General features: G+C 45.9%; 1 protein-coding gene across 7 annotated transcripts in view; it reads right to left on the minus strand.

Annotated features, from left to right (window-relative positions):
* Positions 1–26,684, minus strand: part of LOC110501861 (band 4.1-like protein 5) — a 47,693-nt gene that overhangs the window by 17,237 nt on the left and 3,772 nt on the right. For 5 of the 7 annotated variants that reach the window (XM_036959297.2, XM_036959295.2, XM_036959294.2 and 2 more), the window contains 14 exons: positions 19,491–19,595; positions 19,023–19,065; positions 18,702–18,780; positions 18,540–18,584; positions 17,942–17,994; positions 14,019–14,139; positions 13,121–13,208; positions 12,580–12,668; positions 12,323–12,413; positions 7,902–8,071; positions 6,496–6,602; positions 6,397–6,415; positions 5,404–5,440; positions 3,926–4,053 (listed from right to left, as the gene is read on the minus strand). In XM_036959297.2, coding sequence (XP_036815192.2) covers positions 3,926–4,053; positions 5,404–5,440; positions 6,397–6,415; positions 6,496–6,602; positions 7,902–8,071; positions 12,323–12,413; positions 12,580–12,668; positions 13,121–13,208; positions 14,019–14,139; positions 17,942–17,994; positions 18,540–18,584; positions 18,702–18,780; positions 19,023–19,065; positions 19,491–19,595 — 1,175 coding nt within the window. Of the gene's footprint in view, positions 1–2,711; positions 2,753–3,925; positions 4,054–4,982; positions 5,187–5,403; positions 5,441–6,396; positions 6,416–6,495; positions 6,603–7,901; positions 8,072–12,322; positions 12,414–12,579; positions 12,669–13,120; positions 13,209–14,018; positions 14,140–17,941; positions 17,995–18,539; positions 18,585–18,701; positions 18,781–19,022; positions 19,066–19,490; positions 19,596–26,684 lie in introns of those variants that run through there. The other 2 variants (XM_090216159.1, XM_090216160.1) reach the window with 2 other exon arrangements.

A 26,684-nucleotide genomic window follows, 5' to 3' on the forward strand; every position in this document is an offset into this window, starting at 1 on the left:
AATAATCTGATCTCAACATGAATCAATGCAAGAGATTATCAAATTACAGGAAAGAACAAAACCAAAAAACCCTGGAAAAACTATTCAGCGAGTCCGACGTCAGGCTCCCATCAGTATAAACGCAGTCATAATACTGGTCCTGAAAGTCTCTGCTCTGGCTCTGGTCTGTGTCGCAGTCAGATCCACAGGATTAGGAGCAGTGTTACTCCAGAACTCCAGCCAAATCCTTGCCTCATTTATTCATGTGAATTCCCCACTTAACACTGTGCTATTAACACACAGTGAGTAAAAGCTACACCGAGTGTACAAAACATTAGGAACACCCTTACAAGAGGCTTCTAAACAGCTTCTACCCCCAAGACATAAGGCTGCTGAAGATCTAGTCAAATGGCTACCCAGACTATTTGCATTACCCCCCCCCCACGCTTCACGGTTGGGATGGTGTTCTTCAGCTTGCAAGCATCCCCCTTTTTCCTCCAAACATAACGATGGTCATTATGGCCAAACAGTTCTATTTTTGTTTCATCAGACCAGAGGACATTTCTCCAAACTGTAGTTTGGCTTTTTTTATGGCAGTTTTGGAGCAGTGGCTTCTTCCTTGCCGAGAGGCCTTTCAGATTAGGTCGATATAGGACTCGTTTTTACTGTGGATATAGATACTTTTGTACCCATTTCCTCCAGCATCTTCACAAGGTCCTTTGTTGTTGTTCTGGGATTGATTTGCACTTTTCTCACCAAAGTACGTTCATCTCTAGGAGACAGAACGCGTCTCCTTCCTGAGCGGTATGACGGCTGCGTGGTCCCATGGTGTTTATACTTGCGTACTATTGTTTGTACAGATGAACGTGGTACCTCCAGTCGTTTGGAAATTGCTCCCAAGGATGGACCAGACTTTTCTGAAGTCTTGGCTGATTCTTTTTGATTTTCCCATGATGTCAAGCAAAGACGAACGGAGTTTGAAGGTAGGACTTGAAATACATCCACAGATACACCTCCAATTGACTCAAATTATGTCAATTAGCCTATCAGAAGCTTCCAAACCCATGACATAATTTTCTGGAATTTTCCAAGCTGTTTAAAAGGCACAGTCAACTTCGGAACCACTAGAATTGTGATACAGTGAATTATAAGTGAAATAATCTGTCTAAACAATTGTTGGAAAAATTACTTGTGTCATGCACAAAGTAGATGTCCTAACCGACTTGCCAAAACTATAGTTTGTTAACAAGACATTTGTGGAGTGGTTGAAAAAACAAGTTTAAATGACTCCAACATAAGTGTATGTAAACTTCAGACTTTTAACTGTACCTGCATATAACCCTCTACCCTCTACTTCACCACTGATGGGGAACAGGCCTAGATCCAGGGAGGATGGTGTGCCATTATCTTCAGTTCCACAGCCTGACCTGATCGCATGACAACGTGAGAGTCTCTTCCCTGGCCTGTGTGAAGTGGGTCTGAAGAGATCTTCTGGCCTAAAGATCTTCTGGCCTAAAGTAAACTTTCATTAAATTGTAATCGCCAGCTGGCAGAGACCTTCAAGCTTGTTCACTCAGTGCCATGAAATATGCACCCAGTGTGATTTAAGCGTTTATAGGCTGTGGGCTGACATTTTGATCTATCCTCAGTGGTTGCTTTAATCAAATCAAACAACTAGCCTACAGTACTGCATTATCCTTATAATCAAGTTTGTTTTTCATTACTCTTCCTCATATGGCTAGGGAGGGAGACGAGAAGTGAAGTAAGGACTCAAATGGTAGATATAATCTCAGACAGGTACTGAGCCAATAAGGGGAAAGGAGTTAACAACGTGTAGGGAGGATACAGTACCATTAGTAGATCACAACAAGTGGTGGTCGTGAAAACGGGACAGAGGCCAAAGGTCACCTGAGTATTTGGGTTGGTATTGAAGGAGGATCAATGCAGAGAGCAACCATTACCATGGATGAGGATGATTTGTTTACCCCAGGAGAAAGTCCCCAGCCCTGAATCACAGGACCCAGTCCCCAGCCCTGAATCACAGGACCCAGTCCCCAGCCCTGAATCACAGGACCAAGTCCCCAGCCCTGAATCACAGGACCCAGTCCCCAGCCCTGAATCACAGGACCCAGTCCCCAGCCCTGAATCACAGGACCCAGTCCCCAGCCCTGAATCACAGGACCAAGTCCCCAGCCCTGAATCACAGGACCCAGTCCCCAGCCCTGAATCACAGGACCCAGTCCCCAGCCCTGAATCACAGGACCCAGTCCCCAGCCCTGAATCACAGGACCCAGTCCCCAGCCCTGAATCACAGGACCCAGTCCCCAGCCCTGAATCACAGGACCCAGTCCCCAGCCCTGAATCACAGGACCCAGTCCCCAGCCCTGAATCACAGGACCCAGTCCCCAGCCCTGATTCACAGGACCCAGTCCCCAGCCCTGATTCACAGGACCAAGTCCCCAGCCCTGAATCACAGGACCCAGTTCCCAGCCCTGAATCACAGGACCCAGTCCCCAGCCCTGAATCACAGGACCCAGTCCCCAGCCCTGAATCACAGGACCCAGTCCCCAGCCCTGAATCACAGGACCCAGTTCCCAGCCCTGAATCACAGGACCCAGTTCCCAGCCCTGAATCACAGGACCCAGTTCCCAGCCCTGAATCACAGGACCCAGCAGGACCAAGATAACTTAATTGGTTGAAGCAGAACTCCAGTTAACTTGGAGGGTACATACCTTGCCTTATGAAAAGGTCTGTTTGGCTTCAGTACATCATACTAGAACAAAAAAGGTAGAGCTTAAAAATTGGGATTTATCTTAAAGGAACACAGCTTCAAGGTCAACGAAATACAGGAAACCGTTTATTTTTAATATGTCAGGAATTCGAAAGGCAGACAGCCTTCATTGCAGAGTCATCCTCTGGGGATCAAGTTTTAGGAGAGAAGAGAGAGGGGGCTGAGGAAAAGGATGGGGTATTTCATAGAAAAGAGAGTTTGTTGTTTCCACCCCAGCGGGGGTCATGGCCACCACCAACGCAGCAGTAGCTGGACTACAACCACTATCCGTCTACTCAGTGTCATAACACACTGTCAAACACGCACCACCACCCCCCAGATCCCCTTCACATTCTAGTCACTCAGTGTACCTCTACACACTCACCAAACCACCACCACCCGACCTCCTGAGAGCTCCAGGGTGAGCGTAATGTAGCCAGTTCACTAGGGCACGCCATGGAAAACGCTTCAAAACATTTTGCAACGGAAAACAAAAATGTGTGTTTCTTATTTAACAAGTCCAGTAATCCCACCACTGTTTCAGTCTACTTTATTCCGTTTGGTGCTTAATGAACACGACCCAGGGGGCCTAGTGGTTAGAAGGTTGGGCCAGTAACCAAAGTTGCAAGATCAAATCCCTGAGCTGACAAGGTAAAAATCTGTCATTCTGCCCCTGAACAAGGCAGTTAACCCACTGTTCCCTGCGCGCCGAAAACGTGAATGTCAATTAAGGCAGTTCCCCGCACCGCTCTGATTCAGAGGGGTTGGGTTAAATGCGGAAGGCACATTTAAGTGTCTCCCCATCTGTCTGGTCACTAGCTGTCGCAGAGCAGGCACTAGGCAGAGCCACTACGCGCGTCCACAATGGCACCTTATTCCCTCCATAGCCCACTACTCTGGGTGTGATTTGGGATGCTGCCTCTGTGTCCTCTACCCAGTACCCACTGCCCAATGACTGCTCTGTGCCACCCACTGCACTGCCCCTGTGCCACCCACTGCACTGCCCCAGTGTCACCCACTGCACTGCCCCACTGCACTGCCCCAGTGCCACCCGCCCCAGTGCCACCCACTGCCCCAGTGCCACCCACTGCACTGCCCAGTGCCACCCACGACCAGCAGGATGACCAGATTAGGCAGCTTAATGCTCTTATGGCATTAGAACAGAGAGCGCCTCACCTCCTCTTCTCCGATTGGCCCCCGCCAGGACTCCTGGGGAGGGTTTCGATTTTCATAGGTCTGCTGGTGGAGCCTGAGGATGCAGGGCTGACCACGGGCAGGGACCAGGGGCTTCTGATGTGGAGGGGCTGGGGGGAGAGACAGGGGTTAGGTCTGATGTGCAGGGCCTGGGGGAGAGACAGAGGTTAGGTCTGATGTGGAGGGGCTAGGGAGAGACAGGGGTTAGGTCTGATGTGCAGGGGCTGGGGGGGGGAGACAGGGGTTAGGTCTGATGTGGAGGGGCTGGGGGAGAGACAGGGGTTAGGTCTGATGTGCAGGGCCTGGGGGAGAGACAGAGGTTAGGTCTGATGTGGAGGGGCTAGGGAGAGACAGGGGTTAGGTCTGATGTGGAGGGGCTGGGGGAGAGACAGGGGTTAGGTCTGATGTGCAGGGGCTGGGGGGGAGACAGGGGTTAGGTCTGATGTGGAGGGGCTAGGGAGAGACAGGGGTTAGGTCTGATGTGGAGGGGCTGGGGGAGAGACAGGGGTTAGGTCTGATGTGCAGGGCCTGGGGGAGAGACAGAGGTTAGGTCTGATGTGGAGGGGCTAGGGAGAGACAGGGGTTAGGTCTGATGTGGAGGGGCTGGGGGAGAGACAGGGGTTAGGTCTGATGTGCAGGGCCTGGGGGAGAGACAGAGGTTAGGTCTGATGTGGAGGGGCTAGGGAGAGACAGGGGTTAGGTCTGATGTGGAGGGGCTGGGGGAGAGACAGGGGTTAGGTCTGATGTGCAGGGCCTGGGGGAGAGACAGAGGTTAGGTCTGATGTGGAGGGGCTAGGGAGAGACAGGGGTTAGGTCTGATGTGGAGGGGCTGGGGGAGAGACAGGGGTTAGGTCTGATGTGGAGGGGCTAGGGATAGACAGGGGTTAGGTCTGATGTGGAGGGGCTAGGGAGAGACAGGGGTTAGGTCTGATGTGGAGGGGCTGGGGGAGAGACAGGGGTTAGGTCTGATGTGCAGGGCCTGGGGGAGAGACAGAGGTTAGGTCTGATGTGGAGGGGCTAGGGAGAGACAGGGGTTAGGTCTGATGTGGAGGGGCTGGGGGAGAGACAGGGGTTAGGTCTGATGTGGAGGGGCTAGGGAGAGACAGGGGTTAGGTCTGATGTGGAGGGGCTGGGGGAGAGACAGGGGTTAGGTCTGATGTGGAGGGGCTGGGGGAGAGACAGGGGTTAGGTCTGATGTGGAGGGGCTGGGGGAGAGACAGGGGTTAGGTCTGATGTGGAGGGGCTGGGGGAGAGACAGGGGTTAGGTCCTTTCGGCTATTTGAATATTAAAATAACTGCGCCCATCCCTAACACTGATTCTTCCATGTCCTGAAATAAAAAAATCATGTTGAATTGAGATTCTCCATAGAAAGTGCTTCCCAGTCCATGACCAGGCTTAATATGTGCCTGGGAAACTGTCACTAGAGTCAGTAGGGTTCAAGGACAGCAGAGCAACATACCTTGGCATCTGTGTTGGGGCTCATTCCGTTGTTGTGACTGGTAAAGAGAGGAGAGAGAACTCAACAGATATTATTCTTTTTTTTTAACCTTTGACCTTTCAGCCTTAAGAGCTTATGTTGAAGTAACCCTGAAGCAAATGACATTCCACCCTTGTTTTTCACAGAAGACATGGCTGCCATGTCCTTGTCAGAGCACTATGCCTTTGATTAATCACTCATCGCTACGGCGATGCACGTGAAGTGAGCGTCATCACTCCCACAGTCATGACGACATCACTGCTAACTACCTAAGTAATCCACACACATGATTTAACCATTATGATTCAGTGAGCATGAGGAATGGTAAGAAGGGGACGTCAGACTGACTTTTATAATTACCCCCTTCTCTCCGTGACATTTAACATTATTCATTCACAACGCTTTACTGCTGTGATGTGAAAAGGTCACCTGCTGAAAGAGCAGAGTAGTGTGCACACACACACACACACCACACACACAGAGAGAGGGAGATCTCTAGTTCTTGCAGCAGACAGCACAGTGTGGACAGAGAACTGTGTGATAACCAGTGTACTCCTCTCACAGTACACGGGAGAGAAAGGCAAGCCTGGAGGAGGACACAAACCAGAGGGTAATACAGACTGTGTGAGGGCCTCTGATATTAATCTAGTCCAAAATCAGATCACATTTTATTTGTCACATGACCAGAAAAGAACAGGTGTAGACTTTACCGTGAAACACTCACGAGCCCTTTCCCAACAATGCAAAGAAAAAAATATATAGTGTCTGTCTCTCTCTCTCTGTGTGTGTGTGTCATGTTTATCATACTGAGATGAGTCTAACAACAACAGGAAACAGATATGTATACATCAACAGCTTGAAATTAATCAATCAGTGATCAGTGCCCATCCCAAACATTTAGTAACAAAACATTCCCTTTAATAAACATTCTCAAATATCTAATATTTATTTTTTACATTGGGGGGGTGTACTTACTCCTGGGGTTTGTTGGCTCCTGAGAAATGAGAGAAATAACATATAAATGAGTAATTCTGATGTGTAAGGAGTATATTAAAACAGTGTGTGTCCACCCACCCCGGTTCATCATGGTCCTCCTGGAGTAGCGTCGGCTGGGCCTCCTCTCAAACGATGCTGACCTCCTGGCTTTGTTGCCCTTGGTGGTCTGGTACTCAGTCTTCCCACTGAGGACAACAGGGTCATATTCATTAGGGTACAATGTAGCAAAACAGTTTGCTTACGGGAAATGAAAACAAGCATTTCCTATTGGACAGGTTAAGGTAGCCCCCCCCCCCCCCCATTTCGGGCCTGTTTGATTCTGTTTCGTTCCTAGTGAATACAACCCAGAACAACAGACAGGAAGGAGGAGGGGGAATGAGAGCGAAACCAAACAACCCACCACCAGGCAGGGGACAATCAGGCAGTGAGTCTGCCCAGTGAAGCCTGAACACAGGCAGGCAGGCAGGGAGAGGGAGGGCCTCCCTGGCAATCAGACCACCAGGACTGATTCACATACTGACTGGAACTTTTGTTGGGGCTCAGGACCAACACTGGGGAAACAGTTTGGCAAATGACTTGAACATATAGAAAATCCTTAGCTAGATCTGGGCTGAAGGGAAAGCTTGTATTCAAACAGATAAGCCTTGGAAAATATGCAAATGTGGTAGTTTCAAGGAGAACAAGAGTCAAGTTTGTGTAGGAGACACTTCAGCTAGAGAAGAAGAAGAAGATCACATGAAAACACAAAAAGGCAAAGAGATTCCTTCATCTCTGGTAACAGTTGAGGTTTTCCTAGTTTGCCACACGGTCAGGATGGAAACACGCCTGGCCCTATGGAATATAGCCAAGAACTGGAGTATAGTAGCTACTGCTACTGCTACTGTCAGAGGAAAAAGAGACGTGGAGTGTACCGTTCTGTATCTCCTCCCATCCTTCAACCCCCAGTCCCCAGCTCCCCCTCCTACCCCCAGGGTGGCCTTCAATGCTCAACGCCCCCCGACAAGGTGTTGTGACACGGGACTGACCCCTGCTGAACTCTGTGGTCATCCAAAAAGAAATATGCCATATTATAACAACAAGGCCCTAAAGAGAGCCTGAAGCTGCTGTTTCAGCAGGCTGTTGTTTACACTGCAGCAAGACAAGATATTTTTACACAACGGGACAAGTTGAAAGTTCTAACGAGTTTCATTAGGCAGTTAGCTTAATGTGAGCACATGGTCAGTTAAATCCTATTAAAATTATAAATCTGTGGATTTGTCTAATGTGCAAATTTTTTTAGTTTTAAAAAGCATTACAGTAATGAACTGGGGATTGAATTGTATTGGGGCATTGTGTAGAGACTTGTGCAGAGTGGAGTGAATAATGTAGTGTTAAGTGTAGCAGTACTGTCATCAACCATATCAGACTGACATGGTTGGTGAGGAGTAATATGCAGATGGTAGTATACTTCAGAGTGTAGTGTACACATGCTGCTCAATAGCTACCTGTAGCGGAAGCGTGACCCCATGCGGATGAACCCGGAGCGCGCGGAGCCCTTCTGGACGGGGCCGCGGAGCCGGAAGAAAGCATGGTGTTCCACAGCACACTTCCACAGGTGCTTACAGGCCTTGGGGTGGTCCATACGGAACACAAACGTGTGCTGCTGCTCTTTGCCCTGAGACGGAGAGAGAGCGAGAGACGGAGAGAGACAACATCCCCTGTATTATTAGGGAACACATACATGAAACAGTACAATGACTAAAAAGTGGTTAGGTCGTTTTTGGGGCTTTGGGTCCTGGGCCCTAGAAACTAGACCAGAGACATGATCTAATTGGTTATTATGGATCCAGAGACATGCTAATTAAACCAGTTAAGACTTAGTACAATGTAATATACTGAGTGCACGAAACATTAGGAACACCTGCTCTTTCCATGACAGACTGACCAGGTGAATCCAACTGAAAGCTATGATTCCTTATCCCTTATGATCAATCAGTGTAGATGAAGGGGAGGAGACCTGGTTAAAGAAGGATGTTTAAGCCTTGAGACATGGATTGTATACGTGTGCCATTCAGAGGGAGAATGGGGAAGACAAATTATTTAAGTGCTTTGAACGGGGGATGGTAATAGGTGCCAGGCGCACCAATTTGTGTCAAGAACTGCAACGCTGCTGGGTTTTTCATGCTCAACAGTTCCCTGAATGTTTCAAGAATGGTCCACCACTCAAAGGACATCTAGCCAACTTGAAACAACTGTGGGAAGCATTGGAGTCAGCTTCGACACCTTGCAGAGTCCATTCCCCAACAAATTGAGGCTGTTCTGAGGGCAAAAGGGAGGGTATAACTCAGTATTAGGAAGGTGGTTAGTTTATATTTCTCTTAAAATTCAGATGAAAATATACATTCAAGGGTTTTTCTTTTTACTAGATGGTTTGGGATGAGTTGGATCGCAAAGTGAAGGAAAAGCAGCCAACAAGTGCTCAGCATATGTGGGAACTCCAAGACTGTTGGAAAAGCATTCCAGGTGAATGTGGTTGAGAGAATGCCAAGTGTGCAAAGCTGTCATCAAGGCAAATAGTGGCTATTTAAATAATCTCAAAAATATTTAGATCTGTTTAACACTTTTTTGGTTACTACATGATTCCATGTGTTATTTCATAGTTTTGATGTCTTCACTATTATCCTACAATGTAGAAAACAGTAAAAATAAAGAAAAACCTTTGAATGAGCAGGTGTTCTAAAACTTTGGACCGGTAGTGTACAACAATCTTATACCCCAGTTTCCTAGCTCAAATTATAGCCAAGAACAGACAGAGCACGCGAGAGAGCGAGCGCGCGCCCGAGAGCGAGAAGAGGCTGCTTCATTTCATTAACTTGCTCATTATTGCAATTTTACATCAGACCTCGATGAGGCAAATTAAATCCCTTCTCGTGTCCTATTCGGTTATGCCAGCGTAGCGACATTCTCAGCAGTGCTCTGTCCTGCTGCTAGCCAGCCTGCTCAGTACACTACAATCAGTCTTGTCCAGCGCTCAGCTAACAGTGCTTAAATTAATTCGGACACAAGAGCAGAGTACAGAGATACAAAGAGAACACCACACGTTCACATGTAGGATTAAGGTAGAAGAATTTAGGGAACTTTCAATAAAATCCCTGGGTTTTTCAGAAATGCTGGTTTGAGGATTCCAGATTTCCTGCTTATTCGCCCCTATTCCGGGAACAACCAACCGGGATTTCAACCCTAGGCAGGATTAAGATTTCAACAAAGTCACCAGGAGAGGACAACCAGAATACCTTTGAGTGTGCACACGCAGACCCCCCCACACGCAGACCCCCCATATACACACAGACCCCCCCCATATTCACACACAAAACCCCCCTACACACACGATTAGTAAAATGTCCCAAAAGTCAAGACCCTGGCCACATTCCGATGGTGCAACATAGTTCACACATTCCAAGTGGTCACCTGTCAGACTGGCTGAGCAACAGTCCAGAGTAGCTTCATAAATCATGACTTTAATTAGTCTACTCCAGGGGGTAACTAGGCAACTAGGTTCAGCTGCAGGCCAATTTTTGTCCGAGCGAATGGTGGGGGGCCGGAAAATAATGAGAATAATTTGTACACTGCAAATTGACCACAACTAAGCCCAAAAAGAGAATGTATATGAAAATCAAATCATTATATACCTCGATTACAATCAAGTCTACGGTATATGATTTATTTTGTGGGAATACTTAGGAACAGACGTCCTAAATTAAACTCATTCTTAACATAATTCCTGTTGCCAATCCCTAGTCTACTCTGTCCCATTACACAACTATATGTCTGGTCAACCAGTCTCCCTCCCTACCTGCCCCATCTCCCAGTTTCCCAGTCTCCCTCCCTGCCCAGTCTCCCTCCCTGCCCAGTCTCCCTCCCTGCCCAGTCTCCCTCCCTGCCCAGTCTCCCTCCCTGCCCAGTCTCCCTCCCTGCCCAGTCTCCCTCCCTGCCCAGTCTCCCTCCCTGCCCAGTCTCCCTCCCTGCCCAGTCTCCCTCCCTGCCCAGTCTCCAATTCTCCCTCCCTGCCCAGTCTCCAATTCTCCCTCCCTGCCCAGTCTCCAATTCTCCCTCCCTGCCCAGTCTCCAATTCTCCCTCCCTCCCTGGTTTCCCTTTTCTTGTGGCAACAGGTCACAAATCTTGTTGCTGTGATGGCACACTGTGGAATTTCACCCAGTAGATTAGTTTTATCGAAATTGGGTTTGTTTTCAAATTCTTTGTGGGTCTGTGCAATATTAGGGAAATATGCCTCTCTAATATGGTCATACATTTGGCAGGAGGTTAGGAAGTGCAGCTCAGTTTCCACCTCATTTTGTGGGCAATGTGCGTATCCTTTTAGGTGGTTGTAGAATTTAAGGTCTCTTTTCTGGATTTTGATGATTATCGGCCTAATTCTGCTCTGCATGCATTATTTGGTGTTTTACGTTGTACAAGGGAGATATTTTTGCAGAATTCTGCATGGAGTCTCAATTTGTTTTTTTCCCCCAGACCTCACAACCATGAAGTTCTATAACTGATTCAAGTATTTTTTGAAGTTCCTAATTGGAATGTCGAATTTTATGTTCCTTTTGATGGCATAGAATGCCCTTCTTGTCTCGTCTCAGGTAACTTCCACAAAGCTGTGAATGAGCTGAGGTGCTGCTGTTTAGGCCGAGGTATGTATAGTTTGTGGGCTCTAGGGCAACAGTGTCTAGATGGAATTTGTATTTGTGGTCCTGTCGACTGGACCTTTTTTGGAACATCATTATTTTTGTCTTACTGAGATTTACTGTCAGGGCCCAGGTCTGACAGAATCTGTGCAGAAGATCTAGGTGCTGCTGTAGGCCCTCCTTGGTTGGTGACAGAAGCACCAGATCATCAGCAAACAGTAGACATTTGACTTCAGATTCTAGTAGGGTGAGGCCGGGTGCTGCAGACTGTTCTAGTGCCCTCGCCAATTTGTTGAAGAGGGTGGGGCTTAAGCTGCATCCCTGTCTCACCCCCCGGCCCTGTGGAAAGAAATGTGTTTTTTTTTTGGCCAATTTTAACCCCACACTTGTTTGTGTACATGGATTTAATCATGTTGTATGTTTTTTCCCCAAACACCACTTTCCATCAATTTTGTATAGCAGACTCTCATGCCAAATTGAGTCAAAGTTTTTTTTTTAATCAACAAAGCATGAGAAGACTTCGCCTTTAGTTTGTTTGTTTGTCCATTAGGGAGTGCAGGGCAATTTGGTAAAAATCCAATTGACATTTGCTCAGTACATTGTTTTCCCTGAGGAAATGTACGAGTCTGCTGTTAATGATAATGCAGACGATTTCCCCAAGGTTGTATATTGATGCATATCCCACGGTAGTTATTGGGGTCAAATTTGTCTCCACTTTTGTGGATTTGGGTGGTCAGTCCTTGGTTCCAAATATTGGGGAAGATGCCAGAGCTAAGGATGATGTTAAAGAGTAAGTATAGCCAATTGGAATTTGTCATTTTTGAGTTGGAGGGTTTATATTTAGTCCTGTAGTTCATTCAAGGTAATTGGAGAATCCTGTGGGTTCTTATAGTCTTTAATAGTTGATTCTAAGATTTGTATTTCATCATGTATGTGTTTTCACTGTTTGTTCTTGTTTAGCGTTTTCCAATTTTTCCTGAAGTGGTTAGATTCAATGGATTGTTCAATTACATTGAGCTGATTTCTGATTTTCTTCGGCTCACTCACTGACGAGTAGGGACCATGGCTACCCCAGTGTGTGTGTGTGTGTGTGTGTGAGATAGATAGTAGGGACCATGGCTACCCCAGTGTGTGTGTGTGTGTGTGTGTGTGTGTGTGTGTGTGTGTGTGTGTGTGTGAGAGAGATAGATAGTAGGGACCATGGCTACCCCAGTGTGGAGTAGGGTTGGTTTATTACCTCTTCTCTCTCCTGATCCTCTTCTCCATCCTCCTCCACCACCACCAGGGTCAGCTTGCTCTTCTTAAAGTCTAGACGGGTGATCTTGGGCCTGTGGGACAGACACATACACTAGTGTTTCGGATACAACAGGTGTAAGATGTTTTCCAGTTGTTCTGTTAAAAAACAAGGATGTGCCTTACAATCTATTGACACAGGGCTTTGTCCATTGGAAAGTGAACGCACCAGCAGAGTTAGGAGCTTAAATGTGTTCTTACCAGAAGAACAGGCCTATCTTGGTCTCTCCCTCAAACACCAGCACTCCAGTGGGAGTCAGTCCTAACTGGTATTCATTACCATCTCGAGCCTGGAGGGGAAAAGAGGACACACCCATTCAGCGCAGTATTCCTGTTTATGTTTGTCATCGTTGTTAAATCGTCACTATGTCGCAGTTGTAAATGAGAACTTGTTCTCAACTGGCCTACCTGGTTAAATAAAGGTGTTCTCAACTGGCCTACCTGGTTAAATAAAGGTGTTCTCAACTGGCCTACCTGGTTAAATAAAGGTGTTCTCAACTGGCCTACCTGGTTAAATAAAAGGTGAAATAAATCAAATAAAAAAAACTAGCGCACTACGTTTCCCTTTTTACAGTCACATCATTTAGCAGACGCTCTTATCCAGAACGACGAACAGTAGTGAGAGCAAACGTCTTCATACTGGTCCCACGTGGGAATCAAACCCACAACCCTGGCGTTGAAAGTGCCATGCTCTACCAGGTGAGAGACACAGGACCAGTACAGCCCGTTCTGTTCTCCTCACCTTGACCATGTGCATGTCCACCCCATACATCTCCAGCCACTTGGCCTTGTTCAGGTAGTTAATCTCTGCCTGCGACGGCATCTGGCCTCTGGGATGGAGCAGAGGGAGAAAATACAGAATACTGGGTTGAACAGGAGATGGGGTGTGTGTGTATGATGTGTGTCTATGTATGCATGTGTATATGATGTGTGTCTCTATGTATGCCTGTGGGTGTATCTGTGTGTGTGTGTGTGTGTGAGAGAGAGAGAGACAAGGTCACATACAAAGAATGCTGACTCTTGAGATGAACCCCGCCGGATGATTCTAAACCTTAAAGGTGACATTAACATCTCACCCATGAGGAAGTCATACAACACAGGAAGCCCATGCATGTGCCCAGGGTTAAAAAACAGACTATGATAATATTGATCCTCACGTAACCTCTGGTCAACCCCGGTCCACACCGACACATGCTTTAAATCAAGTTCTAAAAATAAGTGTACTTAACCCGGCCTGGGAACACCCCCAGCTTGAGTACATCAAGGGTGATCAGATAATATAGGTGTCCTATAGTCCATGGATGACCTGCTGTCTGCTCCCCAAGGAGGGTTTAACTAGGTAGGTGAGTAACCAATTACTGGCACCCAAACGCATGGCCCTAACGCCTGGCCCTAACGCCTGGCCGTAACGCCTGGCCGTAACGCCTGGCCGTAACGCCTGGCCGTAACGCCTGGCCGTAACCCCTGGCCGTAACCCCTGGCCGTAACCATTGTAACATAAAGGCTGTATAAGATGGGCAATACAACCTCTAGACATGGTAACACTTTACACTAGCTTTCATTAAAACATTACCTTGTAAATGATCTATTGATGGTGATCCCATGAAGTGTTACTCAGACATGTGATATCATTGTTTTACCTGCACTCCTTCCAGGTGTTGAAGATGGCCAGCTCCATGGCCTCCGTCTGCTCTGGCATGAAGCGGAACTCAGACACCATGTCCAGAGCATGCTCCGCAGGGTCACAGTCTCCCAGCTCAGCTGGAACACAACAGGTTACATACGGAGTACTTTAAACCTAACCACAACTCAGACACCCTAACCAACCCCAACCCCATGTCCAGAGCATGCTCCGCAGGGTCAGTCTCCCAGCTCAGCTGGAACACAACCATAGACATGAGTTCTCTGAATCAAATCAAATTTTATTTGTCACATGCGCCAAATATAACAGGTATATAGACCTTACCGTGAAAAGCTTACTTACAAGCCCTTAACCAACAGCGCAGTTCAAGAAATAGATCTCTTCCCTATAGGCTCTCATCATTGATCAGGCCTACCACTGTTTTGTCATCTTAATGATGGTGTTGGTGTCGTGCTTGACAACGCAGTCGTGGGTGAATAGGGAGTACAGGAGGGGACTAAGCACGCACCCCTGAGGGGAACCGGTGTTGAGGATCAGCATGGCAGATGTGTTGTTGCCTACCCTCACCACCTGGGGCCGGTCCGTCAGGACGTCCAGGATCCAGTTGCAGAGGGAGGTGTTTAGTCTCAGGGTCCTTAGCTTAGTGATGAGCTTTGTGGGCACTATGGTGTTGAATGCTGAGGTTACCTTCACATTCTTGGGCACAGGGACTATGGGGGTCTGCTTGAAACATGTTGGTATTACAGACTCAGTCAGGGAGATGTTCAAAATGTCAGTGAAGACACTTGCCAGTTGGTTTGTGCATGCTCTGAATACACGCCATGGTAATCCGTCTGGCCCCACGGCCTTGTGAATGTTGACCTGTTTAAAGGATCTTGCTTACATCAGCTACGGTGAGCGTGATCACACAGCCTCCCGGAAAAGATGGTGCTCTCATGCATGCTTCAGTGTCATTTGCCTCAAAACGAGCATAAAAATACATTTAGCTCGTCTGGAAGGCTCGCGGCTGGGTTTCCCTTTGTAGTCCATAACATTTTGCAAGCCCTGCCACATCCGATGAATGTCAGATTGAATCCAACTACGCCGGCTCTTAGTCCTGTATTGACGCTTTGCCTATTTGATGGTTCGTCTGAGGGCATAGTGGGATTTCTTATAAGTGTCCGTATTAGTGTCCCGCTCGTTGAAAGAAGCAGCTCTAGCTTTTAGCTCGATGCGGATGTTGCCTGTAATCCATTGCTTCTGGTTGGGATATGTATGTACGGTCATTGTGTGGACGACGTCCTCAATGCACGTATTGATTAAGCCGGGGACTGAGGTGGTATACTCAACGCCTTTGGATGAATCACGGAACATATTCCAGTCTGTGCTAGCAAAACAGTCCTGCAGCGTAGCATCCGTGTCATCGGACCAATTCGGTATTGAGCGAATCACTGGTACTTCCTGCTTTAGTTTTTGCTTGTAGGCAGGAATCAGGAGGATAGAGGTATGGCCAGATTTGCCAAATGGAGGGCGATCGAGAGCTTTGTATGCGTCTCTGTGTGGAGTAAAGGTGGTCTAGAATTTTGGTTCCTCTGGTTGCACGTTGCTGGTAGAAATGAGGTAAAACAGATTTTAATTTGCCTGCATTAAAGTCCCAGGCCACTAGGAGCGCTGCTTCTGGATGAGCATTTTCTTGTTTGCTTATGGCCTTATACAGCTAGCTGAGTGCGGTCTTAGTGCCCGCATCGGTTTGTGGTGGCATATAGACGGCTATGAATAATATAGATGAGAACTTTTGGTAGATAGAGTACCTCATGATAAGCTGTAGACCACACTACCTCAGGTGAGCAATACCTTGTGACTTCTTTAACATTAGACAAATAGACGCACACCCCCTTGCCCCTCGTCTTACCAGACGTAGCTACTCTGTCCTGGCGATTTACACAGAAAACCAGCTAGCTCTATATTATCCGTGTCGTCGTTCAGCCACGACTTGGTGAAACATAAGATGTTACAGTTTTTAAAATGTCCCGTTGGTCTCGACCGTAGATCGATCAGTTTGTTTTCCGGTGATTGCACGTTGGCAAATAGAACCGATGGTAATGGTGATTTACTCACTCGCCTATGAATCCTAACATTCCGACCCTCTCCCATGCTAACTCTCCCATGCTAACTTTCTTCACGCGAATGATGGGGATTTGGACACGTTCTACGGAAAGCAGTATATCCTTAGAGTCAGACTCAATAACGAAAAAAATCTTTGTCCAGTTCGAGGTGAGTAATCGCTGTTCTGATGATGAGGTAGGAGCAACTTTATGTACATAATTACAGGTTACAAACAATGCAGAAAAAACGAACAAAATAGCACAGTTGGTTAGGAACGGCAGGCATCCCGTCCGGCGCCATTATATATCCTTGTTAAGACAATTTGCTATCTGGGGTCTGGGCTTGTTTTGCAATAAAATGAGAACCTGTGGGCATGTATTGTTCTGCCCCCATCATTTTGGTCACTGACTAAGGACCTATAGATAACCTGCTAGCTATTCATTCAATTTGTACATTTTGAATACTCCCTTTAAAAAGGTTGCCCCCCCTTAAATTCCTAAAACCCACTAGGACACTAACATTCAAATACATCCAAATCATATTCAAGCCGAGCAAGAGACCTCCAATGACGCCTCACTCTCCTCCTTCCCTAAATAGCAGCATGTAGATAACGTCTGACTCTGCAGGCTGGGGGATAAACAGGGATGCAGTGTGACTCTGCAGGCTGGGGGATAAACAGAGCTGCAGTGTGACTCTGCAGGCTGGGGGATAAACAGAGCTGCAGTGTGACTCTGCAGGCTGGGGGATAAACAGAGCTACAGTGTGACTCTGCAGGCCGGGGGATAAATAGAGCTGCCGTGTGACTCTGCAGGCCGGGGGATAAACAGAGCTGCAGTGTGACTCTGCAGGCTGGGGGATAAATAGAGCTGCCGTGTGACTCTGCAGGCCGGGGGATAAACAGAGCTGCAGTGTGACTATGCAGGCTGGGGGATAAATAGAGCTGCAGTGTGACTCTGCAGGCTGGGGGATAAACAGAGCTGCAGTGTGACTCTGCAGGCTGGGGGATAAATAGGGCGGGCACTATGTTATCTGGGTGGTGGAAGTGAGGAGAGACTCCGTTATCAGTGATGTGCTCCAGGACTATGGACAGACACCCAGTCTGGCTGCCAAACAGAGTGGAATCTAGCTACGGACTGGACGTTCAGATGGTGTTGCATTCCAACCTGAGACATCGTTTGACTCACTGGCCATTTGGCTAGCAGAACAGATTACAGTCTAAAGAGTAAAGAGCTGACCCTAAAAACAGTGTGACCGTTATAAGTGTGACTGTTTTGTTTAGGAAGGGCCATTCTGAGTTCTGGCTAACAATAATTGAGAAAAATAGTGGTTTTGCTGTATGTGAAAAGGGGGTGCGTGGAGGATTTCTATGAAAAGGGGAGGGAGCGAGATTGAGAGAGAGGGAGTGTGAGTGAGAACGAAGGAACGAGGGAGAGGGCTGGATTAGGAGGCATTTGTAGAGAGCTGGGCACTAACGAGCTGGCATTTACCCCACAGAGGAGCTGGAAGAGTGGGAGGGAGAGAGAGAGAGGCAGGGGCGATCGCTTCCTTTCAGAACAACCCTGGAGTGCTCATTTACAGTTGAAACACTCAGCAAGGACTGCAGCCTCAGCATTTCTCCAACCCTCTGGAAAGACAGTTCTGGGATGTGGGTACAGGGCTACGTTCCATTTTCCATGAATACTCCACCATGTTAACAGGCTCTGAATACTACTGGGGTGCTGTGGGCTCTCCCTTCTGACAGATTAGATTCCACCCCCTCAGAAAAGTGCAATTCCGTGGATCTCATTCAAGAAGAGTGACAACCACAGCAAGACATTAGACCATCCTAGATCTTACCTTGTAACGAGAAGGCTGCCAGTTCCACTGCTGTGTCCAAAGGGCATTCTAACCTGTGATACGAGGAGGAGTGGACAATATATTATTGTCTGGATGCTGTCGTTTTCAACATGGAGGTACAGTCCGCTCTAGGCAAGGAGACTGTCTGAAGAGATCAGTCACAGCTGTTAGACCAGGGAACTACGGAGGTAATACAGTACACTGGATCTAACAGCCTGTCTCTCTCTCCAGAGCTCACGCTCTCTCACACACACACTCACAACCCTGTGTTATAGGATCACCACACAGACATAACATGAACACTAATCCCCTGTATCGAAAACAGATACTAATATTCACACTACTTATGGATATAAATAATTCCATTCCCCAACATCAATTGTGTAATCCACTACTGTAGCTAAACCTCGTAGCATCTGTACCATGATGCAACAGAACAGATGTAGCCAAAATTAAATGATGTACTTTAGCCTACAGACATCAAATATGTTAAATATAATGACGCACATGACCACATGAACTATACACTGATCGAATTTACTGTACATCTAATCTACTATAGGAAGAGGACAACTGTTGAGTGAGGAGGGCTACTTACTTGCCACTGAGGAGGTCTTGCTTTAGTTGTAATACAAATAGATATCTGAAGGAACAAAAAAAAGGTCAAAAGTCCAGATAACTGACCAATCAATCCAATGTCCATCAACATAAAGGTTCTAAAAACAACTGGTTGATACTAATAAGACGACGACAAGCTGACCTGGTCAACTCCTCGTGCAGGTTGTTGGGTTCTGAGGAGTAGAACTTAACTCTCATGTGAAGGCAGTATGGAGGTCCGACTGCACAGAGAAATAGGGGAAGAGATAAAGGACAATAACCCGAGGTGTGAAAGTTGGAATGCCAGTAATGAAATCAATACATTTCTGGCTGTTACATGACAGCACCAGTTTATCCATCTGTCATCAGTTTATCCAGTCTACGTCTCTACAGCTCTAGGTCTCCATTGGTACAGAAGGAGACAGTAGAAGAAAATATGGGTTGTACATCTCCGGTAACTGTTAGGTAAAGAAGAGATACTTACTTCTGACTTGTTTTTTAATGCTTTTTGTAATGTCAAGCCAATGCTGCGAAAGATGAAAAAGACGTCTGTGAGGCATGAACAATGTTAGAGGTAGAGGCTGGGGTTTAGGAGAGAGAGCTGTGGCAGAGACCTTCAGTCCTCTTTCACACCCCTCTCCCCCACATTCCTCTCTCTCCAGTTCTCCCTCTCTCCTCTCCCTCCATGCCCTTCACACCATATCAGCATACACAAGCTGCTGGGTCTCTGACAGACAGAGGCACTTAAAAATAACTTTGTGAAAAGATCTAGACTTGAACTTCCCATAAGAAAAACCCTACATTAGAAAAACAAAAGTACGTAAACTGAACGATGTTATTCAAAATCACTATTCCAGAGAGGAGTTGAGAGTGGATAATTCTAACCAAAACAAACCCCGTCCAAATGTCTAGTCAGAACCAGGGTGGGTTGTAATTGGTTGTCTGTTCTTACCGGTACTTGTGCAGAGTCCATGAAGCGCAGTCCGAAGTAGTCCTTCTCTACGATGTCCAGATGGTACATGACCTGGTCAAACAGCTCCTCACCCTTGGCTTTTTTCTGACAGGACAGAGAGAGGTCAGAGGTCACAACACAGTCATTGGTCTGGAAGCAATGTCAGCAACCTAATCAATCATTCAACAGACAAGACATTTCACTGGGTTCTCTTTAGTATCTTGATAATGAATACCATTTAGCAACAGTTATGGTCAACAACACAAATAGAATGAGCGATTGTAGTGAAGTTTGACTGAGACAACACTGGTGGAAAAGAGAACATATGGATCTGTTTTAGGTGTTTGGTACTCTTCCCTGATATTTCATTCCCCAGACCTGGTGTTGATCTCATTGCCTCTGACTAGAAAACACCAGAAAGAGAGACAAGCACTAAGTAGAACACATTGGCTGGCTCGGCCACGCCACCGGGCCGCCTCGGCCACGCCACCGGGCCGCGGGTTGGCTCGGCCACGCCACCGGGCAGCGGGTTGGCTCGGCCACGCCACCGGGCAGCGGGTTGGCTCGGCCACGCCACCGGGCAGCGGGTTGGCTCGGCCACGCCACCGGGCAGCGGGTTGGCTCGGCCACGCCACCGGGCAGCGGGTTGGCTCAGCCACGCCTGAATGAACAAAGCTTATAGAAGGGGAGAAATCAGCCCTTGTAGTGGATGGGAGAGTTCACGTCATCCTTTAGACTGTTTCTTTCGTGAACACAACGTATTACTCAGAGGAGACACTCCCAAGTGCTCAAACAAGGGTAACTCACCACACTAAAGACAGAGATTAATCATAAACAGTTACCACATGCAGCAAAGCCTGCAACACTATCGCTGAAACCTAACAAGCACATTACCGGTTGTGACACTGTTGTAGACATAGATAAAGCACACAGCCACACACACACACACAAACACCCTGCAGGGGAACAAACATTGACATTAGCAGCGAGGACACATGCCTGCCCTGTCCATCTCTGGTCCAGCATGCTATACAGAGGGTGTGGTCATGATGAGAGGAGAGGGGTGGATGGTGCCATTGCACAGTGTTAGCCCCAGCCTGCTGGATGCTCAAGCAGGCCCCATGAAGTTGGCATAGCTCACAAAGCAGCCTCGCGGCCAGGGACAATAGACACGAAGGAGCCCCGCAGCCAGGGACAATAGACACGAAGGAGCCCCGCAGCCAGGGACAATAGACACCAAGGAGCCCCGCAGCCAGGGACAATAGACACCAAGGAGCCCCGCAGCCAGGGACAATAGACACCAAGGAGCCCCGCAGCCTGGGACAATAGACATGAAGGAGCCCTGCAGCCTGGGACAATAGACACGAAGGAGCCCCGCAGCCAGGGACAATAGACACGAAGGAGCCATTGTACACTCCAGTGAACCCCGGGCCTCGCTGCCACACTGTTCACCAGAGGTTTCCAGCCTGCCTGGAGACACAGTTACATGTCTAAGGCTGCTCGATGCATGCACGTCAGAGAGCCACTGGGGCAGGACAGAGGGAGGGGACAAGAAACATGGCAGCCCTCCTCCTAACATAGTCTTAAAGCTCGAGGCTCCCTCATTCAGACTGGAGTCCAGTAGCTGTCCGAGGAGAGGTGAATCATCAGGTTCTCCACTGTGCTGCTTGTCTGAAGAGGGAGGAAACCCTTTGGGTGGGCATACCCAAGCCTTCAACCATCTTGGTAAGGGCAATACACATGCTACGCCACAGTTTCTTTAACAGTTATTCTGGACTGTTGACTAGCACTAAAACCTAACTCATTGTTAAATCAGAATGCATTAGGCCTGTTTAGGTAACAACATCAGTTTCTACTGACCAAGTCAGCTCAAGTCCCCCCATGGTATCCTTACAGTGAAAAGACCTGGACAGTGAACATGCAAAGACTCATTCTAAAATAAGTTGAATCATTCATGTTTTACAAATACCAGCCCTATTGGTCAACATGTTTATTCACTCTGTTTAATCCCACTATTCCTGCTAGTCCCAAGTGTGGCTGCAGCAGCAGCATGCTAGTCAGACATCACACAGAACATGTAAACAAAGGGACAGCCCATTAGACCCGAAGCTGTCTCAGAACACCCACTCCAGGCCTTGACGATTAGAATCACTCAGTGAGTTATTGCCTGGGGAGCCCATCGACAGCCTAAACAGAACATTGGTTAGTGTAAAGGGAAGAAGAACACAAGTTCTGCTTTGCTGTGTAACACTTAAAGGGGGAATTTGCAGTAGGTGGAAACAGCGCCACGGCCGCACCACCACCATTATTGTTGCCGAGCTGACGCCGTGCAGCGTGGTTAAAAAATGCCAGTACACATTGTGCTCTTATATTGTGCGTGCAATGATGTCCGAGGAGGGAAAAACAGTGTTTCGTTGTTTACAGTAACTTATTGGTTGTTGAATATCACAGATGGATGTCATCAGGACTCTTAACGGTAGAGATACACAGCCACAGGGAACACCTTATGTACCTTCCCATGAAAATGAAGAAGCTATTAGAAAACTACCCACTGTTTCTCATGTCTGTAATCAAGACTCATTCTGTCCTGCACAGCAGCATGAGAGACAGTACTGATGGGACTGAACAAAGACGGTTCCATCCAAGTTGAGAAACCAGGGGTGCATTCATTATGTCTCGCAACGAAAACCTGTTTAAGAACCAAACAGAGCAGACAGAACAAAATGGAGAGGGACCTACCTGAATTTGTCCAATAGAAACTCTTGTTCTCATTTCAATACTTTTTTCCATTTGTAGTAAACTTTGTTGCAAAACAATTTGCAACAGACGAAACGTTTTGCAACATAATTTGCGTAATGAATACACCCCTGAACTCCAAAAACTCTTCAGACAAACAGTGCACTATTCCATGTTGTAATAAGTCTCCACCAGCAATGCAATCAGAGGCATTGCAAAACAGAATAAACAAATGGAGAAGCACTGTATAATTAAGCAATAAGGCACGAGGGGGCGGCAAGGTAGCCTAGTGGTTAGAGCATTGGACTAGTAACCGAAAGGTTGCAAGTTCAAATCCCAGAGCTGACAAGGTACAAAATCTGTCGTTCTGCCCTTGAACAGGCCTTGAACAGGCCGTCATTGATTTGATTTGATTTGAAATAAGAATTTGTTCTGACTTGCCTAGTTAAATAAAGGTAAAATAAAAAAATATGTCCAATGTACCATGGCTAAGCACTGTTCTTAAGCACGACACAATGCGGAGTGCCTGGATATAGTCGTTAGCCGTGGTATGTTGGACTTATACCACAATCCCCTGAGGTGTCTTAATGCTATTATAAACACAATTAGAACAGTAAAAAAATACTAAATCTGGTCATAACCGTGGTATACGGTCTGTTATAAACTGGGTGATTCGAATGCTGTTCTAATTACGTCGGTAACCAGTGTATAATAGCAATAAGATACCTTGGGTGTTTGTGGTACATGGCCAATACACTCTACCACGGCTAAGGGCTGTATCCAGGGAGACGGACGGCAGGATTAGTGGTTAGAGCGGTTGGACTAAGGACCGGAAGGTTGCAAGTTCAAATCCCCGAGTTGACATCTGTCGTTCTGCCCCTGAACAGGCAGTCATTGAAAATAAGAATTTGTTAACTTGCCTTTTTAAAAGGTAAAAAAAAAAAAAAAAAATAATAATAATATATATATATACACACACATATACACACATACAGGGCTCGAACCACCAGGTTTATAAATAGACCTATAGCATTACAGTGGAATACCAGAGTGGGATCAAAAGATCAGGTATTCAACTGGATTGACAGCTGGAATGCCTTAGAAATTGTAACCCAGAGAAATAAAAGAGGACATTGAGGGACAAGTCTTCCCACTGGAGAAGAGAGACCATTCTAGAGGTCGACCGATTAGGATTTTTCAACGCCGATACCGATTATTGGAGGACCAATAAATTACAACAATAGTGAATGTGTATTATATTAAGTTAAAATAAGTATTCAATCAAATCAATTTATCCTCAAATAAATAATGAAACATGTTCAATTTGGTTTAAATAATGCAAAAACAAAGTGTTGGAGAAGAAAGTAAAAGTGCAATATGTGCCATGTAAGAAAGCTAACGTTTAAGTTCCTTGCTCAGAACATGAGAACATATGAAAGCTGGTGGTTCCTTTTAACAGGAGTCTTCAATATTCCCAGGTAAGAAGTTTTAGGTTGTAGTTAAAGGAATTATAGGACTATTTCTCTCTATACCATTTGTATTTCATATCCCTTTAACTATTGGATGTTCTTATAGGCACTTTAGTATTGCCAATGAAGTCATAAACAGCTCAATGCTTGAAGCATTGCGAAGAGCTGCTGGCAAACACACAAAAGTGCTGTTTGAATGAATGCTTACGAGCCTGCTGCTGCCTACCACCGCTCAGTCAGACTGCTCTATCAAATATCAAATCATAAACTTAACATAATAACACACAGAAATACAAGTAGTAGGTCATTAATATGGTAAAATCCAGAAACTATTATTAAGTGAAATACAGAACCGTTCCATATTTTATCAAACGGGTGGCATACATGAGTCTAAATATGCCTGTTACATTGCACAACCTTCAATGTGTCATAACTACGTACAATTCTGGCAAATTAGTTCGCAACAAGCCAGGCAGCCCATATACCCTGACTCTGCGTGCAAGGAACGCAAGAGAAGTGACAATTTCCCTAGTTTAATATTGCCTGCTAACATGAATTTCTTAACTAAATATGCAGGTTTAAAAATATACTTCTATGTATTGATTTTAGGAAAGCTTTGATGTTTCTGGTTAAGTACATTTGTGCAACGATTATGCTTTCTTCGCAAATGCGCTTTGGTTAAATCATCCCCCGTTTGGCAAAGTTGGCTGTCTTTGTTAGGAAGAAATAGTCTTCACAGTTCACAACGAGCCAGGTGGCCCAAACTGCTGCATATACCCCGACTCTGTTGCACAGATTGCAAGAGAAGTGACACAACTTCCCTAGTTAAAATAAATTAATGTTAGCAGGCAATATTAACTAAATATGCAGGTTTAAAAATATATACTTGTGTATTGTTTTTAAGAAAGGCATTGATGTTTATGGTTAGGTACACATTGGTGCAACTACAGTGCTTTTTTCACATGCGCTTGTTAAATCACCCATTTGGCAAAGTAGGCTGTGATTCAATGATAAATTAAACAGGCACCACATCGATTATATGCAACGCAGGACAAGCTAGATAAACTAGTAATATCAACCATGTGTAGTTAACTAGTGATTATGTTAAGATTAACATAAGTTAATAAGTTTGATGCTAGCTAGCACCTTACCTTGGCTCCTTAATGCACTCGCAGTCAGCCTGCCACGCAGTCTCCTCGTGGAGTGCAATGTAATCGGCCATTGATTAGTGTCCAAAAATGCTGATTACCGATTGCTATGAAAACTTTAAAAATCGGCCATTACGATGAAATCGGTCAACCTCTACACCATTCACTTGGCTCCTGGTTGTGGGTAGGTCATAGGGTTGGGCAATATGGCTTAAAAATGTAAATAAAGTTTTTCCAACTTCCATTCACGAGATAGACGCAGAGCTGAGTGCCTAAATAAAGCATTTAGCTGTGGTATATTAGCCATATACTACAAACCCCCGAGGTGCCTTATTGCTATTAAAAACTGGTTACCAATGTAATTAGAGCAGTACAAATAAAATGTTTTGTCATAACGGTGGTATACGGTCTGATATACCACAGCTGTCAGCCAATCAGCATTCAGGGCTCGAACCACCCAGTTCTCTCTCACACAAGTACCAGTCAAAAGTTCACACACCAACTCATTCCAGGGTTTTTCTTTATTTGTATTATTTTCTACATTGTAGAATAATAGTGAAGACATCAAAACTATGAAATAACACATATGGAATCATGTAGTACCCAAAAAAAGTGTTAAATCAAAATATATTTTAGATTCTTCAAAGTAGCCACCCTTTGATGACAGCTTTGCACACTCTTGGCATTCTCTCAACCAGCTTCATGAGGTAGTCACCTAGAACACATTTCAATTAACAGGTGTGCCTTGTTAAAAGTTAATTTGTGGAATTTTTTCCTTCTTAATAGGTTTCAGCAAATCAGTTGTGTTGTGACAAGGTAAGGGTGGTACACAGAATATAGCCCTATTTAGTAAAAGATGAAGTCCATATTATGGCAAGAACAGCTCAAATGAGCAAAGAGGTCAGTCAATCCAGAACATTTCAAGACCTTTTATAGTTTCTTCAAGTGCAGCCGCAAAAACCATCAAGCACTATGATGAAACTGGCTCTCATGAGGACCGCCACAGGAAAGGAAGACCCAGAGTTAAGTTCATTAGAGTTACCAGACTCAGAAATTGCAGCCCAAATAAATGCTTAGAGTTCAAGTAACAGACATCTTAACATCAACTGTTCAGAGGGGACAGTGTGAATCAGGCCTTCATGGTTGAATTGCTACAAAGAAACCACTACTAAAGGACACCCATAACAAGAAGAGACTTGCTTGGGCCAAGAAACATAAGCAATGGACATTAGACTAAGGGTGTAACGTAAAGAATGTGGATAAATAAGCCCCACTTATAAATTAATTTTATTATCAAAATAGTTTAACCTGCTTTTTTGCAATAATCACTTATCTGGTTTTCAAGGTAGTCTATGAAAATTCCCTTTTTGTTAAAAATGTAACCATACCCAGGCATATAATGCACATTCACTAATAATGACCAACTTCCTGTAGCAGGCATTATAGAAAATGAACACAGGTCTCAAACAATGTCTCAAGCACAAGCCCACATGCTAGTGGGTAGCCATCTAATCTATAGATTTCAAGTTAGGTCAACTTGGATCAATATTCTAGAAAACAAGGCAGAACAGTTTAATTATGAACACACCCTTCTGTCCGTCTCCAACTGTTTGAACAGCATGCTAGCCTGTCCACTTTGTTCAGATTGTGAAAATCAAGCGGCTTACCTTATTTCTCAGAATGAGAACGAGTTGCCAATTCCTTATATAAAAATTGTTTTAAGCTTATTCCACATGTATAAAAAACACAGACTAGACAGCTAGTATAAGTCTTTGGCTAAAACACTGCTGGCCAAAGACTTATACTAGCTGTCTAGTCTGTTTTTTTTTTATATAAATGGT

This window comes from Oncorhynchus mykiss, chromosome 22, assembly GCF_057628025.1.
Source record: "Oncorhynchus mykiss isolate SJ-2025 chromosome 22, ASM5762802v1, whole genome shotgun sequence".
Classification (NCBI taxonomy): domain Eukaryota; kingdom Metazoa; phylum Chordata; class Actinopteri; order Salmoniformes; family Salmonidae; genus Oncorhynchus; species Oncorhynchus mykiss.